This window comes from Diospyros lotus, chromosome 1 (assembly GCF_014633365.1).
Source record: "Diospyros lotus cultivar Yz01 chromosome 1, ASM1463336v1, whole genome shotgun sequence".
NCBI classification, from domain to species: domain Eukaryota; kingdom Viridiplantae; phylum Streptophyta; class Magnoliopsida; order Ericales; family Ebenaceae; genus Diospyros; species Diospyros lotus.
The window spans coordinates 20,358,925-20,377,141 of record NC_068338.1 but is presented as its reverse complement, the minus strand read 5'-3'; the positions used below and the strand labels follow the sequence as shown (position 1 = coordinate 20,377,141).

The window sequence follows — 18,217 nt, the reverse complement described above, 5'->3', positions numbered from 1 at the left end:
GTGTTTGATTAGCTATATTTTCTAGGTAATTCCAATTCTCACTTTTGCTCACGTGATGCTCAATTCTCATTTTTGCTGAAAAACCAATTCTTAGGGGGAGGGGCTTGGAAAAGAAATTCCAAAGAAGAAAAAAAAGAGCAGAAGCACGAAGGAGAAGAAGAAGGGAAGCGCGGCTGGCGATCACGAAGAGAAAGGGAAGCGCGACCAGCGGTTGCGAGGAGGAGGGGAAAGGCGGTCGACGATGGTAGCCACGGCCAGTGATGGTAGCAACGGACTGAGCGAGAGAGAGGGCGAGCGAGAGACAGTGAGCGAGAGCGATGAGGAACGACCGAGGAGTGAACGACAATGACGGCAACAGCCACCAGTGACGATGATAATGGCAGCGACGACTGCAATGGCAGCGGTAGCTCCTTCGACCTGTGTATGTATATTTGTGTATATATATTTGATTTTTTGAATATTTTGTATAGTATATTTGATTTATTTTTAAGTAATTTATAGGTAAAAAATTAAGCCAATCAAACACTTTCAATTGACATTTTTTGTGAAATTTAATTTTAGATAATTCAATTGTCTAAAAAATATTTTCTTTCCACCCAAATTCCATACTTGTAATCAAACGCACCCTTAGAATATTTTTTAGTTTTATTTTGACTATTTCATATTTTGGTTCAAAAAATATTCTAATTTTATCTTAATACAATCTTATTTTACTCATTTTAACAAACACTATTTAATTAAGGAAGTAAGAAAATTAAAAATTAAATAATAAATATTTGAGTTTTTGTGAATTAATATTTCGAATTTCTTATTTATTTATTTATTTTTAATATATAAATAAATATATATATTAAAAAATAGAAATAAAAATAGGATCGGGCAAATCGGGTCGGGAGCGAGGAATCGACTCAAAACTCGGTCAAAACCAAATCCCGGATCTTTTCCTTTCTTGCTCTTATTTTCTGGCGCTTTCTCTCTCATATTCATTTCTTTAATTTCAATTTATAAAAACAGGACGCGTGTGGGTGCGTCTCACGTCACGCCTAAGTTTTTAAATTTTCCGTTTTCTTTGTTCGGTTGGTTCTTCGGGGATTGGGGGTTGGTTTGGGTGTTTGTAACTCTGTTTCGAGTTTGAAGAAGCTGTCAATCCGTTGTCTGTGTTCTGCGCGGCGTAATCGTTTTGGATCTGGATTTGAATTCGTTCGATTTCTTTCGTTGGGGTTTCCGATTTTTGTAGCGGCCTAGGGTTTGGGTTGAAATTGGAACTTCTTTTGGTTCTCAAGAGTTGGATTCGAATTCGGGGGCTAAAATTTATTATGAGGAAAAAGCTCGACACTCGCTTCCCCGCGGTGAGTAACCCCAGCCGAGCCCTTTTCTCCCCTTATTTCTTCTTTGGTCGGTGATTACTCGTTTGTCTGCTTCTTTAGGTTTCTGTTCTTTTTTATTTCTGCTTTGCTTATTTTCTTCACGAATGCGGTTTTTCTATGTGCTGGTGTTTTGTCAGTTCATGAGCTTTCTTATATGTCTTGCATAGGGTATATTCTTATTGACGTTTGTTCATGTCGATTAAAGAAGGGAAAAACGAGAGAACATGAAACCCAGCGGAGCAGTAGTGGTGAATTCATCAATTGGTGTTTAATTTTATCTGTTGGATTGGTTGCCAGGCACTTAAGAATTTTATGCCTAGTTATCTTGTAAGGGATGCCAACGTCTGTGAAGTATACATATTTAATTAGAGTATGATACTTTTGTACTCAGTATCCCTGCTGGTAGTTCAACAGCAAAAGGTTTTAAGACCATCTTTAAAATTGCGTAGATTTGTTAATTGCAGTTCATATATGATGAATATTAGTACAATGCTCATTTCAATGGCTGCAATTCATATTTCTCTAACCAAAAGGGAGGGGGCTAGTCTATTAAAATATATGCAATTGCGTTGGTTGTAACGCCCAAAATACTCCCGTCACACAGCAACTGCATCCCTTATGGTCTTATTCCGGTGAGAGCAGATGCTAAATTTATTATATTTATTGTCTTCAAGCCGTTAGGCTCTACTCCCTATGAACCATGGATCCTTGTATCAGTTGTCTTGCATATTTCCTTTTTGTTTCTACTAAATTGCATGCTATAGCATTTTATGGTTGCAAACCACTTTTACCATGTTGGTTTCACGTAGAGCGGATTCTTTTGTTCTTCATGTTCCCTTTTACAATTGGTTTATATACTCTTTGCAGTCGAATACTTTAAATTGCCCGGCCAAGGATAAAAGACTTTTCTACCAACAATATATATATCTGTGTGTGTGTGTATAACAACAATAGTACTGAGAAAGGATAATGCACTTTCAAAGTGGCAGTATTTTGGTCTATTAAGTGTTGAAGCTAAAAATTTGTGTTTACAATATCAGAATTCAGTTCTACTTTTGACAGTTTTTGTGTCTGGCTGGGCTTACCATGATCTTATCCATCAAAACATAATTCCTTTTAATGTTTAATAATTCTGATAAATCCTTCAAATATTATCTGATTGAATTATCCATTACCAGGCTCGAATTAAGAAGATAATGCAAGCTGATGAAGATGTGGGGAAGATTGCTATGGCTGTACCTCTTTTAGTTTGTAAGTAATACAAACTAAAAGCATGTGGAGTTCAGACTAATTTTCCCCTTTATATATATTTGTTCTATCTTGTTATAACATTTATATATACCGCCAAATCCATCTTGTTTCTATGCAGCAAAAGCATTGGAGTTATTTCTTCAAGATCTGTGTGATCGAACTTATGAGATAACCCTCCGGAGGGGAGCAAAGACTGTGAACTCTTTGCATTTGTAAGTAACTCTGAAATTCTGTAGAATTTTAACCACAGAGTGGACAAGGAATAAGTATCTGTATCTATTTGGGGTTGGTGGGTTTTTTTTTTTTTGGGGGGGGGGGGGTGGTGGAGAAGGAATAAGTGTCTCTATTGGTAATTTTGGGGGCTGCTTCTTAAGAAAGTTCTTTTCCCAACAAAAAGGCATGATGATTTTATTCTACCTTCTAACTTAAGATTTAGGGGATCTGACTTGATTATTGAACTTGCAGGAAACAGTGTGTACAAAGCTTTAATGTGTTTGATTTTCTGAGGGAGATTGTTAGCAAGGTGCCTGATTTAGGTGGTTCTGATGCTGCTGGTGAGGATAGATCTGCGGCCAAAAGAAGGTGTGCAAACTATAGTTTTTCTAATTTGTATGGATAATGATGAATACGATCTATTGTTCAATAATTTTATTGAGGCTGTGTTTAACCAGGAAATTTGCTAATGTCATAAACTGATAAATTCATTTGCACTATTTAACCAGGAAAATTTCTGATGATGAGGAGCATGACAGTGATGATGAGATGAAGCGGGGAAGGAGTGTAAGATATTTTATTTTCTTTATTTATGTTTGTCTGAACTATTGTCTTATTTTATTAGCTCACATGAGCAATCTTACTGGAAATATAACATATTCAACTGCATGTGAAGATAAGTTTAAGTTTCTACTTCATTTTAACTGCCTTCAGTTTTCTTTGTCTAAACAATTGAATTTACTATTCAGTTTTTGAGCTTCAATGGCAAAGTAACTATAAGATTTAGGCCCGTTTGATTTTGTTGCTGTTCCAATTTTCTGTTTTTGTTTTTAAAATTTGAAAAATATAGAAAATGGCTTATGGTCTGTTCATGTTTAGGGAAAAGTGACATAATTTTTATCTTTTTGGGAAATCATTAATTCAGTTTTTTTTTTTTAATTTGCTTTTGTTCTCACTTTCAACCAACACAAAAACAATAACGATCTTCTTCTACCTAAAAAAAAAAAAAAATCTTGCTGCTTCTTCTTCTTCTTCTTAACAATCTTCCTGCTGCTGCTGGCACTGATTGTCTTACTCCTTTTCTTTTCTGCTTCTTGTTTGGTAAGTTAAAGGAAGAAGAAGAAGAAGATTGTCAGCTGCTGTTGCTACTTTCTTTTCAGTAGCTGACCTTAGGAGGAGGAGGTGAAGAATAAAGTCAAAATATATTTAATACTCAAAAAATCATTTTAAACAACATTTTCTATTTTACTATTTTCAAAATTTTGGAAGAACATAATGTTATCAAATGTAATGTTTAGTTTCTATTTTTTTGATGAAAAACAAAAATCGACACAAAAAAGAAATGAAAAATGAACTTGTGAAAACTGGCAACAAAATCAAACGTGCCCTTGCTATCTAATAACCTAAATATCTGAAAATGTTATCTTGTTGGAAGTCTTGACAATATGAATTTTTACTCCAAAATGTGTTGATTGTTTCATCTTTTGTGCTGGAGATATGGAATACCTTGTTAGCGTTTCATAAACATATATAATGAGCTTAAGGAGATTCCTTTTGTTCCTTTGTGGGGTAATGAGTTAATAATAATGGATGTATTAAAACAATGAGTAATTATCTGATGTTTTGTATGGTAACGGTGTGTATTTATTCACTTGCAGCATGAGACTGGCCACACCAATAGCAGTGGCAGAGGAAGGGGTAGGGGCAGAGGTAGAGGTCGTGGTAGAAGTAGTCGAACTGTAGAGAGAGAGTCTACTGTTCAATGTGAGAAAATTGAAGATGGTCCAGACTTTTCAAATCACAATGAGAAGGAAAAACAAGATGTTGAATGGCTGGATAATGATGCCACTCCTAATGGGTCAAAGGAGGGCCTTGCAGTTTCTAAGAATGTAGAAGCAACAGTGCAAAATTTTGACCTCAATGTGGACTTGGATGAGAATGGGAACTCAACGACCATGCCAACAACAACCTCTGCTAAATCAACAATGCCCCCTCTTGAAATAAAGCATGAGGAATATCCTGGCTGGTCCCTTGTGGACATGGAAAAAATGGTCATTGATCCTGTTCAACTTGCAAACTTAAATAGAAGGATAGATGAAGAGGAGGAAGATTATGATGAAGAAGGGTAAACCAGTGTTGTGGACCCAGTGTTCATGGTAAATGACAGTGCACATATTGGTAGTTCCTTAGTTCCTGATATACACGATAGATGTTCATGGGTAGTATTGTGACAAACAGGTAGGTAGGCAGTTTAGAAGAATGAGGAAGGAAACTGAATGCAATGCTCTGGTTGATGTTTATAGAATGTTTATTTCTCTTTTGGCATTGTACCTTGTATAATATGTTATGCTGTTCACTAACAGCAATGTTTAGCATCCTTTCTGTGTAGGTGTACTTGTTAGCTGGAATATCCTTCAGTTTGCTTTGCTTCTAATGCTATGCCCTGACTTTCTCTTATACATTTTTGCTATCTTCTTTTTTGGATGCCTAGCTCCAGCTGGAGTGGGCTTTCCATGGAAATGGCCAAAGCATCACGTTACTATTTTGCATTCATTGGTAAGATTTCATCTTGGTGGTACTGCTGGACAAGTTGTTTTAGTAGTTCCAATGTTGCAGTGGTTGTTTTGCCCATGGACTAAGCTTTTTTCCTTTCCTTTTCCTTTTTTCTCTTGTGGTTTCGTTTGTCTTTTTTGTTCTAAATTGTACATATTTGCCCATCAAATGGGACAGGTAACATAAATCATGCACTTTGTCTGAATAACAAATGGGGGTAGATTTACTGCATCAAAATTCACTCATCCTAGAAACTGTTTTATCAGTTTTGATTTTTGTGGTGAAATGTGGATTTAGAATCAGATAGATTCTGTTTGTCAAAACTGCTTCTGATGATCTCATTTTGCCTTTGAATTGCTATCCATTTGTTAAAACATATAGATGAAATTGAGGCGGGTTTGATGATGGTTTCCTGGCTATGGTGTCTGAATGCATGATATAATTGGTTAACTAGTGCATAAGAGATTGTATGGTTCATGCAATGAACAGCGGTCATAATTTTTTCACACGTCTGGATGTTTCTTTCTTGATCAGGGCACTGTAATAGGAATGTTTTATTTGAAAGGGGAGCTTTATGTAGGTACACGGGCTTCAATTTTTCATCTGCAGTGGTTGCTATGATTGTGTTTACTCTTGTACTTCAAATCATGTTTGGGTACTGGAAAATGCGACTGTGGATGCATAACCACTTTCCTGCCTTAAAAGGTGCATATAAGAGCAACCGGAGGACTCTACCTTCAAAGAATAGGTGATCAAACGTTGTTTTTTCTTTCTTTTTTTGGCTAGTGAATTGACTTTTTATTTGAATACTGACTGCGAAAGCAACTTGGTTTCAAGTTGAAAAACAGGACGCAGAGTATCGTCGTTGATTGCGAGTTTACTAGCAGTGAGAACCTAGAACTCCGATGCTGCTGCTGGGTGCTGCTTCTCCCCCCTGGCTTCTTGCCCTTGATGGTTTGTTTATTGATTTTGTGTATGTGGGTGCTGACTAGCTAATTGGGGAACCAGATGAACAGGCGTTGTTCCCTAACCGGAGTTAGGATATTATGTTTGATAGGTTTCCACTTTCAGTTTGATACTCTGGTTCGAGATTCAGAACATCAAGGCCTCTTGAGATTCATATTAGACAACTACAAGAAGAATGGAGGCAGAATATGCAGTGGATGGATGACCTAATTAAGATTTGTTTGTGTGGGTGGGAAGCTAAGGTTTGTTTGTATGGTGAGAGGCAGTAGAGGTGATTTGGTTATAATCTAGCATGACCCAAGCGCCAGTCAGGCGTAACGCAAAGCCCAAGTTCAATTAATTGGGAGGGGTGAAACTAAGATGACTGAAAAACCCGTGTTCACAGGCCCAAACATATAAATATTCAAACTGTGAGAAATTTTTAAAAACATTATAAATTTTTAAAATTTTTAACAAAATACTACATTTTCTAAATTATTTAACAAATTATTACATTTCTTTCAACTTGGCATTTCTAGTTAGGATGTAGGTTTTTTGACAAGTCATACTAGTTACTGAAAATAGTGAGATATAACAAAGTATGTTATTTTTTATTTATCTCAATTTCTTTCCTTAGCCATCAGGGATGTGCAATCAAACATATTGAAATTCACTAACTAAACAGATTGAATATTAGAAAAAAATTAAATAAAACTGACGGAACAAACTAAAAAATCAAATAAAATGAAAATTAAAAAAATTGAATTGATCGAATAAATCGAAAATACTTCAAAAGATCAAACTAACTGAAAGATTGAATACATTGAAAAAATTGAAAGAACCAACAAAATTGAAAAACCAAACAAATCGAAGAACCAATAAAATAAAAAAATACCCAAAAACCAAATGGATGGGAACTCACCTTTGTGGTTGTGGGTCATTGGCCAGAGAAGTGGAAGACAGAACAAGTGAAAGAGAAGGCAGAATAGGTGATGGTCATCGACAAAGGAAAGGCGATACAGGTAACGATTGTTGGTGAAGGGGAAAACAATATATGAGACGATCGTTGGCTAAGGGGAAGACGGTATAAGAGATGGTCATTGGCGAAGGGAAAGGCAGAATAAGTGACGGTCGATTGGCCAATGGTCGAATGGCGAAGGTGACGTGGAGAGATCCTAAATGAATTTATGGTTAACAATTTTTTTCCACTACGCTTATAATTCGTAAATTCCTTCACACACACACACACACACATTCTCTCTCTATCTCTCATTCGCAAAGTCACTTGGAACTAAACACATCTACGATATGTCTAAATTGGTTATTATGTCTAAATTGGTGGTTATCTATATGATCAACGTAAATCAAGTGAATTTCTAATATAAGAATATTCCATGATAACGAGAACTAACGAGTCATTCTTGTAGGAGATACGAGAAAATGACATGACATAAGATTCACAACTCCTCCTTAGATGATGTGATTAAGATGTGGAAAATTGGACTTTGCTCGGTTTAAAAGGTCTTGGGGGTTTAACAAATGTAGGTAAACATTAAGTAATTTTGTTAATAGATATCTTTGTAAAATGGTAGTACAGATAGTGCTATTAGTTTATAAGGTTAAATTTTGCATTTTCTAACTGAAAGTTTCATTTCCTTTTCTTTTTCTATTGAGATAAAAGCAGTCGATGATTCTACTTTATGCAATGATCTATTTTTTGCTATTTTTGTTATATATATATATACTAGCATATACCCGTACTTAAAGGTACGATGTAAATAATATTAAGATTAAAATATAATTATAATTTATACATATTATGTTAAAATTTGTGAAGAATTTGTAACAATTTTGCTTGTATTAAACGCTCTATAAAACTCAAATAATAAACAAACATATAAGATTTATAATGTTCACCAATATATTGCAAATCAAAATATAAGAGCAAGTAAAAAAAAAAAATTATAAACACTAAACAAAAGATAGAAATTAAAGTTATTGTATAATTGTTAATGTTTTATAATAAAAATAAAAAATTATTAAGTCTATATAATAAAGCATATCAGTAAGTACTCTATAATCTGAATAAATTAAATTAAAAATTAAATATCAAACAATACATACCAGTTGTCGCCGGCTGCTATGGCCGTGACCATCAACTGGCGGGGGAACCCCAGTTCTGGGTCGGAGAACCTTGGGTTTCTCAACGATGCGTGGTCGGAAATTCTTTAATTTTTATATTATTTTAATTTTAAAAAGATTTTATTGTACCTAAAATAAAAAATAGAATTAATAAAATAAAAATATAATTAAAAAATAAATAAATTCTTTTTGAATATTTGCATCTTTAAGTAATTCAATAGGATAGATTAATCAATTTCACATTTCTTTAAGTATAAAAAATTCAACACCTAAAGATAAAAATATTAAATTTCGAATTAAACTTCTTACTTTGATATCATTATTTGAATAAATTTTTATGCTAAAAATAGCATTAGATTATCAATGATTTAAAAAAGAGACTTATTTCTTTTGGAATTGAATCATCCATGTCAAATTCTAAATATCAAATTCTTATACATTAAAACTTATACTGTTGGTGTTTTTTTTATTTAAAACTTACATGATATTTCAAAACTTACACTATTGATATTTAGAATACTTAAAAATTAAGTATTAAATACTTTTAAAATTAGAATATTTAGAATGATACTCTTTAAGGAAAAAAAAAATCGTAGTCTATGATACTATTTATTTTATAGTGGTCGAGTAGACACATTATAATTGTAATTTTATCTCATTAATAGGAATATGTAAATAGACACAAATTATAAGTGTAATGTTTCTAATTTTAAATATTGTTCCTTCCTGACCAAACGAAGATGATCAGAGGCAGGGTGCGGGCTCCTGCGACGGGTCCGTTCGGAGGGCGGCTGGCACCTGCAAGCACTCCGACGCTCGAGTGAGCAAGAGGGGAAGGAGAAACAGTGTATCAGTAGGTCAGAGATCAGAACATACCTTAGCTATGAAGAGAGCTGGTTGATATAGAAGGATCAGATGTCCTCCTGCATGCATGCGTCGTGCGTCTGTAGGTGATGAGATTGACTATTCGGCGTCGGTGGAGGTTCCCATATGGTAGCATGGTGGTGACGGGACCTTCATTAATGTGGATGGGATTTGCCATTAATGAGGGCAGAATCTGAGGTGGCCGCGCAGATACCCAGTTGAATTTGCAATGATGCTGTGGCAGGCTGGAGTTGGGCTAAGATTGGGCCTAAGGAGAAGGCCGAGATTGGGCTTGGACGGTCCATAGCCCACCACCTGGGAACCTCCACCAGCATTGGATAGTCAGTCCCATCACTTGCAAGCACTCCGACGTTCGAGTGAGCAAGAGGGTAAGGAGAAACAGTGTATCAGTAGGTCAGAGATCAGAACATATCTTGGCTCTAAAGAGAGCTGGTTGATATAGGAGGAGGAGATGTCCTCCTACATGCATGCGCCGTGCGTTTGTAGGTGATCAGACTGACTATTCGATGCCGGTGGAGGTTCCCAGGTGATAGCATGGTGGCGACGGGACCCTCATTAATGTGGATGAGATTCGCCATTAATGAGGACAAAATCTGAGGTGGTCGCATGGATACCCAGTGGAATTTGAAATGATGCTGTGGCAGGCTGGCGCTAGACCAAGATTGGGCCTAAGGAGAGGGCCGAGATTGGGCTTGAGGAGAGGGTCAAGATTAGGCCTAAGGAGAGTGCCGAGATTGGACTTGAGGAGAGGGTCGAGATTGGGCCTAAGGAGAGTGTTGAGATTGGGTTTGAGGAGAGGGCTGAGATTAGGCCCGGATGGTCTACAGATGTTCCTTCCTGACCAAAAGAAGACGATTGGAGATGGGGCGTAGCTCTGACGACGGGTTCGTTTAGGGGGTGGTTGGCACCTGCAAGCACTCCGATGCTCGAGTGAGCAAGAGGGTAAGGAGAAGCAGTGTATTAGTAGGTTAGAGATCAGAACATACCTTGGTTTTGAAGAGAGCTAGTTGATATAGAAGGACGAGATGTCTTCCTGCATGCATCCGTCATGCGTTTGCAGGTGATGGGACTCACTATCTGGCGTTGGTGGAGGTTTCTAGGTGGTAGCATAATGGTGATGGGACCCTCATTAATGTGGATGGGATTCGCCATTAATGAGGGCAGAATCTGAGGCAACCGCGCGGATAGCCAATGAAATTTGCAATGATGATGTGGCAGGTTGGAACTGAGCCAAGATTGGGACTAAAGAGAGGGCCGAGATTGGGCCTGAGGAGAGGGCCAAGATTGGGCCTAGAAAGAGGGCCGAGATTGGGCCCAGACAGTTCGAATATGGATTAAGGTAATTTTCTCTAATTTTTTTTACTTTCTATTAATGTTTCTAATTTAAATATTTTATCTAAAAATATTATAAGTGTAATGTTTTTAATTTTACTTTAAACTTTAAAAATTGATTAATGTTTCTAACTTTAAATATTTTTCTAAAACATTTTATCCAAAAATATTTTCACAAAAAATAAAAAATAAAACAACGGGTAGGGGACCTGACCCGCAAAACCCACCCATTAACAATTTTCAAACAACACCAACCAAATGTTTAAGTAATTCAAAAATAATTATTTTTACATCAATCAATCTGGAGGAGAAACCCAGCAAACGTTCACACTTGCGTCGCCTCTTTGGCTGCCTCCCTTACGCCAAAACCCACCCATTAACAATGCCATTTCCTCCCATTTTCTCTTTTTTTTTTCTTTTTCATATTTTATATTTTCTTTTATTTTGTTCTTTTTCCCTTTTTTTTTCTTTCTTTCTTTATTTTTTTTTCTTCCCATCTTTTTCTCCCTCCTGCTTCTCCTTCATGCACGGTTGAATCCTTTTTTTTTCTATATTATATATTTTCTTTTTCTTTTCTTTCTTTATTTTTTTTCCCTTCCCATCTTCTTCTTTCTCCTACTTCTCCTTTCTTTTTTTTTGTGTGTTTATGCCTCTGTGTGTATGTAATGTATGCGTATGTGTGTGTGTATATATGCCTCTGTGTGTATATATTATGTATATATGCATGCATATGTATGTGTGTGTTTGGGGGCGCTAAGGGAGGTAATGGCATGGATAGGGGTCTGTGAGAGAGAGAAAGAGAAAGGGAGAGAGAGAGAGACATTGAGTGAGGGAGTGGGTGGGTAGGTTTGTGAGAGATAGAGGGAGAGAGAGAGGCAGTGAGGATGGGATGGTTTGGGGGGGAAATATATTTGGTATTTGATCTCAGCTATTGATATACACTGAAAACTCATCTTAGCCATAGGATACATTTTAGACATTTTAAAAAACCGTTATGTTTTCTTATATAGATATATTTGTCTTCAACTTCCCTACTTCTAAAGTGGGTAACAACTACCTAGCAGTTACTTTTGACCCATGAACCCCTTATGAGCAGGTCGGGTTTGATTAGAATTCAAATCCATATTTCTTACATATACATTACATCGTCTCACAAACCTAAGGGCCAAATTAGCCCTCGTGATTTTTTAGATTATAATTATCTATAATAATCATCTCAATGTGTCGACAATATAGATAAGATAGAAAATTCTAATTGCAAGATAATATAACACCTAGATCACACTCGATAAGATGATCTTTATCTCAATCCCAGCTATCTCATCCTTCATCCCTAATAGGTAACAAGGCATCTCACCCAAATAAGAAGACAACAAAAAATAGGTACAAGAGAGATTCTTTATTTCATTCAAATCATTTTTTTTAACATATTTTTTTGACTTAAATATTAATAATCTTTTTTAGAAATGCTTACAAGGAGTCTTTATGATCTTGATTGATGACATATCTTCGGTGAGCATTTAACATTTTTCAACTGCCAACTTTTGAGTAGTTGTAGCAAATCAACCAACATTCTATAATGGTTGATCTCAACACCATCAAACTCAACCCAACCCAATTAAACTTTGGATTTGACCTTTATGCTATAAACACAACAACAACAACAACAACAACATATCTAGCTTTTATCCCACTGCGTGGGGTCGGGTACATGAATTCTAGACTTCCATGTATTTCTGTCTTTTTCATATCTTCATTTGGGCCCATACACTTCATATCTGTTGTTGCTAAAATACAACAATTAGAATTTCTAGGAATGGGATGCCGGTGGATGCTGTCGGCCTTGAGATTTGATCAAAGACTGGATGCAAGATTCAGGTGGGCTTCTGAAGGGTCCTTCCGAAGGTTGGCTCACAATAGGTTCCAGTCGAGTTGGCGATGGTTTGGCAAGCCGATGTTCCTGAATGGTTCCTTTTGAAGGCCCCTTCCGAAGGACTCTTTCGAAGGGACTTCCCCGAGGTCTTGCTTTTGATAATCGAAGGTTGAGTGGGCAACAGTCTTGAGGTATGGTCCTTCAGAAGGTCGCTTCCGAAAGGAACTTGGGGATGTGACGGAGATTTTTCTTCCGAAGGAACGAGCAAGGCCTTCCTCAGGAACTTTGTTTGAGCAGGGTCTTCTGAAAGATATTGTTCTTCTCTTGTAAGTGGTCCTTTCGAAGGAATGGGTGCAATGCTTCCGAAGGGACTGTAGGGGAAAAACAAGGGTTAGAAGGCTCGCGGGATTTTCCTCCCGCGAAGACCCTCCGATGCTTAAGTCAATAACGGAAGGAAAATAATCGCGAGGAAAGGAAAAGAAGCTAAATTTTTAAAGGAAAGTGGGAGAGAAATACCGATGTGTCCCTTATTTTCTGAGAGTTGGACTTGGTCTTTTATAGAGATCGAGCAGGGAGTACACGTGGTCTTCTCGAAGGGTTCCTTCTGAAGGAACCCTTCTGAAGCATCCTTTTGAAGGATGCTTTCGAAGGGCCCTTCCCCAGCAGCTTCAGATATTCTCTGCAATGCTTGGTCTTTTCCTTCCGATTATCAGAGCACAACAATTGTCTCCCACTCTTTGTTTTGTTCTTCTTAGATACAAAATGGAGAGTATTTTCTAAGCATAGGGCACCAACAATCGGAAATGGTTCTTCCCAAAGAACGCTTTCGAAAGCCTCTTCCGAAAGGTCCTCCCGAAGGACCTTCATTTCCTCAGGAATGTTCCTTAAGAATCTTCTTTCCTCAGGAATTTTCCTTAAGAACCTTCTTTCCTCAGGAATTTTCCTTAAGAACCTTCATTTTCTAGGAATCTTCCTTAAGAACCTTCTTTCCTCAGGAATTATCCTTAAGAACCTTGCTTCCTCAAGCTCTTTCCGAAGGGTCCTTCTTAAGGACCTTCATTTCCTTAGGAAAGTTCCTTAAGAATCTTCTTTCCTTAGGAATTCTCCTTAAGAACCTTTATTCCTCGGGAATTTTCCTTAAGAACCTTCTTTCCTCAGGAATTATCCTTAAGAACCTTGCTTCCTCAAGCTCTTTCCGAAGGGTCCTTCTTAAGGACCTTCATTTCCTCAGGAATGTTCCTTAAGAATCTTTTTTCCTCAAGAATTCTCCTTAAGAACCTTCATTCCTCAGAAATTTTTCTTAAAAACCTTCTTCCTCAAGAATTTTCCTTAAGAACATTGTGTCCTTAGGAATTTTCCTTAAGAACCTTGTTTCCTCAGGCTCTTTTCGAAGGGTCCTTCTGAAGGACCTTCATTTCCTCAGAAATTTTTCTTAAGAACCTTCCTTCCCTAGGAGTTTTCCTTCCTCAGGTATCTTCCTTAAGAACCTTCTGATATTTCACTCTTAGTAATAAAATAGTTTTGATAATGACTATATGAAAATCAATTTCTACTATATGGATTATATGAATGAGAAAATGCATTTTTAGTATATGAGTCTTAAAGCAAGATATGAAATTTTGAGTATGGATGAAAGAATGATTGGTTTCAAATTATAACTTTTGATAATCTCAACTTGCTTGTCAAGATTGATTTGTTTCAAATTTTAACTTTTGATTAATTTGTTTCAAATTAAACTTTTGATCATCTCAACTTGCTTTAAAGATAATCAAAATGAGTTTCTAACAGAATCAATTAAGGATGTATTAAAAATTCAAGATTTTCTATAAAATAGTCGACTATCAGGATCTTTCTGTCGACTATGCTTCAAAATAGTCGACTGTTTTTAATGTTCTGTCGACTATTTAAGCATCTGTCGACTATTTCAGCAACTGTCGACTATCGAGTAAAAATAGTCGACTATGCATTCTAATCTGTCGACTATTTTTGTTCATGAAATTCAAAAATTTCTTCACATTTCAGCATCTGTCGACTATTCAATTATGTCTGTCGACTATTGGATTTTTGTATTAAAAATAGTCGACTATCAGTATATGTCTGTCGACTATTCTTAGTTTTACTTGTAAAAATAGTTGACTAATCTTTTCTTCTGTCGACTATTTTGTTTCACAGATTTTACAACGGCTAGTTTTTGGTGCATTAAATGCTCGCCAACCACCCACAACGGTCCAAATTTCAAACATACCCACCATCAACTATAAATAGGTGGTTGAAGATGCATTAAAGGCTGTTGAGAAACTATTGAATATCTTGAACGATCGTGCCTTCACTATTACATCGATTTTTACTTCTTTTCTCTCTATACTCTCATTTAAGAGGCTTTGATATATACTGTTCTATTTCTTTTAAGCCTCGTTTATTTATTTAAAGAGAGAAATCTGTAACTAAGAGTTGTACTCTTAGCTTCTCTAATTCTTTGTTTGTATTTCTTCCTAGCAGTAGCTAGAGGGCCCATTAAATTGGGAGGTTGTACATTGCCTAGTCAAGGACTAGAGGACCTACTCATATTGAGTAGGGGGTTGATAGTGATATTGGTTTTAAAATCCTTAGTGGATAACTAAGGTAGTGGATTAAGCTTGGAAGGCTGAACCACTATAAATCTGTGTCTTCACTGCTCTTCATACTTTCTCCTTTAAGCTTGCATCGTTGCACTTTTGACTTTGTGTAATCTTCAATAAGACCACATCATTATTCCTCTTTACAAAAAAAATAAATACTTTCACTTTCCAAAAGAAATTTTTTTTTTACTTACCAATTCACCCCCCTCTTGGTGGATATCACATCAGCTCAATTCTATCACCTTCTTTCCATAGGAATTTTTCTTAAGAACCTTCATTCCTCAGGAATTTTCCTTAGGGTCCTTTCGAAGGACCTTCCTTCCCTAGGAATCTTCCTTAAGAACCTTCTTTCCTCAGGAATTTTTCTTAAGAACCTTCTTCCTCAAGAATTTTCCTTAAGAACCTTGCTTTCTCAGGCTCTTTCCGACGGGTTCTTTCGAAGGACCTTCATTTCCTCAGGAATTTTTCTTAAGAATCTTCCTTTCCCAGGAATCTTCCTTAAGAACCTTCTTTCCTCAGGAATTTTTCTTAAGAACCTTCATTCCTCAGGAATTTTTCTTAAGAACCTTGCTTCCTCAGGAATCTCTCTCATTAACCTTCTTGTGCTATTCTCTCACAGGGTGCTCAGGGCGTAGTGGTGACCAATGCTATGAATCGTGCGCGCTCGGCCCGTTAGGAGGCTCACATCTATGTTTTGACATAGAAGTCTTTTAAGTGGAGAGAGGAAGGGCAGGTCTTGAACGTGACAATCCGCCATCTGGAGTTAGGCAAGACCAATCTCTAAGCTCAACTTCAAGACCTCTCCATAAGTAGTTAGGCGGCCGAGGAAAATACCCACAAATGGGAGGAAGAGATGGAAGCTCAAAACTGGGCTTATGAAGAAAATGTATCTTCTCTAGGGGAGGCCCAAAGGGAGGGCTGAGGAATCGGCAGTTGCGTCACTCCAAACGACTGTCCGTGCTCAGTTGGAGATGGAGAAAATGCGAGAGAATAGGCAGCGAGAAATTAAAGAGGCTACGAGAGAAGCCGTGAAACAATACTGCCTTTCAAGAGATTGCTTCCACCGTAAAGATAATTATGCCAGCTATTTTATGAGGTTTGGTTTTTACCTTTGTCGCAACTTCCTGGAGGTTAGGCGCCCAGGAGGCTCTTTCTCGGACGTAACTTTTGACAATGTTATGTCTTCCTAGACCCCTCTAGACTGGAGAAAGTACGAGCTGAATGATCTTGGGCCCAAAAAATGCATAAGGCAAGCTCTGGAGGATGACCTCAGCAACTTGCAGGGTCCGTGGAGCCCTTACGCTCTTGAGCTTGAGGAGGGTGAAGTAGGTGTCAGCACGTCTAGCACCACTCGGATGATCGAGAGGGGCCTAGAGATGGACCTTGTCACTGATGCTTCTTATAATTTGCTCCCTAGAGAGGGTTCGGGTCACGTGGATGGTCCTCCAGTTGAAGATTAGTGCAGACTTTATAATTTACATTGTTTTTAACTAGCTGTAAGGAACGATCATTTTGCTAGTTTCATCTCGGAGTGTTCTTCTTAGAATTTCTAACACATTTATTTGACTATCGTGTTTTATTTTATCAGCTTTGGACGAATGTAGTTTTTTGGCGGTCATTTCAACGTGCCTCATGTAATTGCCTTATTTGAATCACTACGTAATTCTATTATGTTTCCATCATTTGCTTGTTGGTTATGTGGCTTGGATTCATACCTCTTTAGGCTTCGATTTATTAGCCACAACTGTTCAGTTTTTGTCTGTTCATGCTTACATCTTCTCTTCAAGGCTCTTTAACCCCAGGAAACTCGGGATAGGCCTTGCGCCTCTGACGTGATTGCGAGACTCATGCAACATTCATCAAGCTCTCGGCTTTTGTCAAGATTGGGAGATTGCCTCATAATTGGGCCTTCGTGAACATTTTTGAGAGGGGCATGTGTGTGTGTGTGTGTGTGTGTGTGTTTTTTTTTATTTAAGGGGGGACACCTTTTGATGGTGCCTGCTATTTTCCATCAGTTTTGTTTACCATGGGAAAGCTGGATTGGGTAAAGGATCCAACGCGGGATTCGCCTCAGGTGTCCAAGTTTTGCTAGGAGACCTAGGCGCCATATCCACCGAGGAGTTAGGTCTAGTTTAGGAGCATAGCACTGGACTCAATCGAGTAATCTAGGTGAGTCTGCGGGCATAGGCGTCGGAGCATCTGATGATCCCGAGTTGGTCTATCGTCATAGGCGTTAAATTGAGTCCTGGTGGTCTGGTCTTCGAGGGTTGCATCTTGTCTCTTACTTTCTTCGCCCATCGCTTTGAGGTTCGGTCTATCCTAGGGGATCTAGCTTTGACCAACGATCCAATCTGAGATTCCTTCTAGGTATCTGAGCTTGTCGGGAGACCTAGATGCCAGATCAACCAAGGAGTCGGGTTTAGCTCAAGGGCATAGCACCAGACTCAATTGAGGGATCTAGGTGAGTCTGTGGACACAAGCGTCGGAGCATCCGATGATCTTGAGTTGGTCTTAGGTCATAGGCGCCAGATCACAACTGGGCGACCCAAGCCTCACGCGGTAAGGGTGTTTTCGACTTACCATATATCGGCTTCATCACCTTCTGCCCCTCATGAGAGTCAGTCTGCCTTCTGTGAATCTAGGTTCAATAGCCAGTTCGGTTCTGGATTCTTTCCGGGTGTCCGAGTTTACCGGGAGACCTAGGCGCCAGATCAATCGAGGAGTCGGGTCTAGCTCAAGGGCATAGCACCGGACTCAATTGAGGGATCTAGGTCAGTCTGTGGGCATAGACATTGGAGCATCCGATGATTCTAACTCGGCTTGTGGTCATATGCGCCTGATTTCCACCAAGCCACCCTGATCTCATCGGGGTCATTGTCGAGCTGTTGCACCTGCATTACATTTTATCGTACATACAAATGCTCAAGGCATAGGTTATGTGGTTCATCTTATAGTTTTGCCTACTCCACGGGAATACAAGGGGTATATTCTTTTATGTATTGGGGGATATTATTACAATGGAAAATTTAAAAAGAATT

At 37.8% G+C, this 18,217-nt stretch overlaps 1 protein-coding gene across 1 annotated transcript; it reads left to right on the top strand.

Moving 5' to 3' along the window:
- The first annotated feature begins 1,005 nt into the window (after positions 1 to 1,005).
- Positions 1,006 to 5,219, top strand: LOC127789765 (uncharacterized). The gene is made up of 6 exons (XM_052318776.1): positions 1,006 to 1,349; positions 2,546 to 2,618; positions 2,737 to 2,830; positions 3,084 to 3,200; positions 3,341 to 3,398; positions 4,490 to 5,219. Exons 1-6 carry the CDS (start codon positions 1,317 to 1,319, stop codon positions 4,958 to 4,960), a joined length of 846 nt encoding a protein of 281 aa, XP_052174736.1. The 5' UTR covers positions 1,006 to 1,316; the 3' UTR covers positions 4,961 to 5,219.
- The last annotated feature ends 12,998 nt before the right edge of the window (positions 5,220 to 18,217 follow it).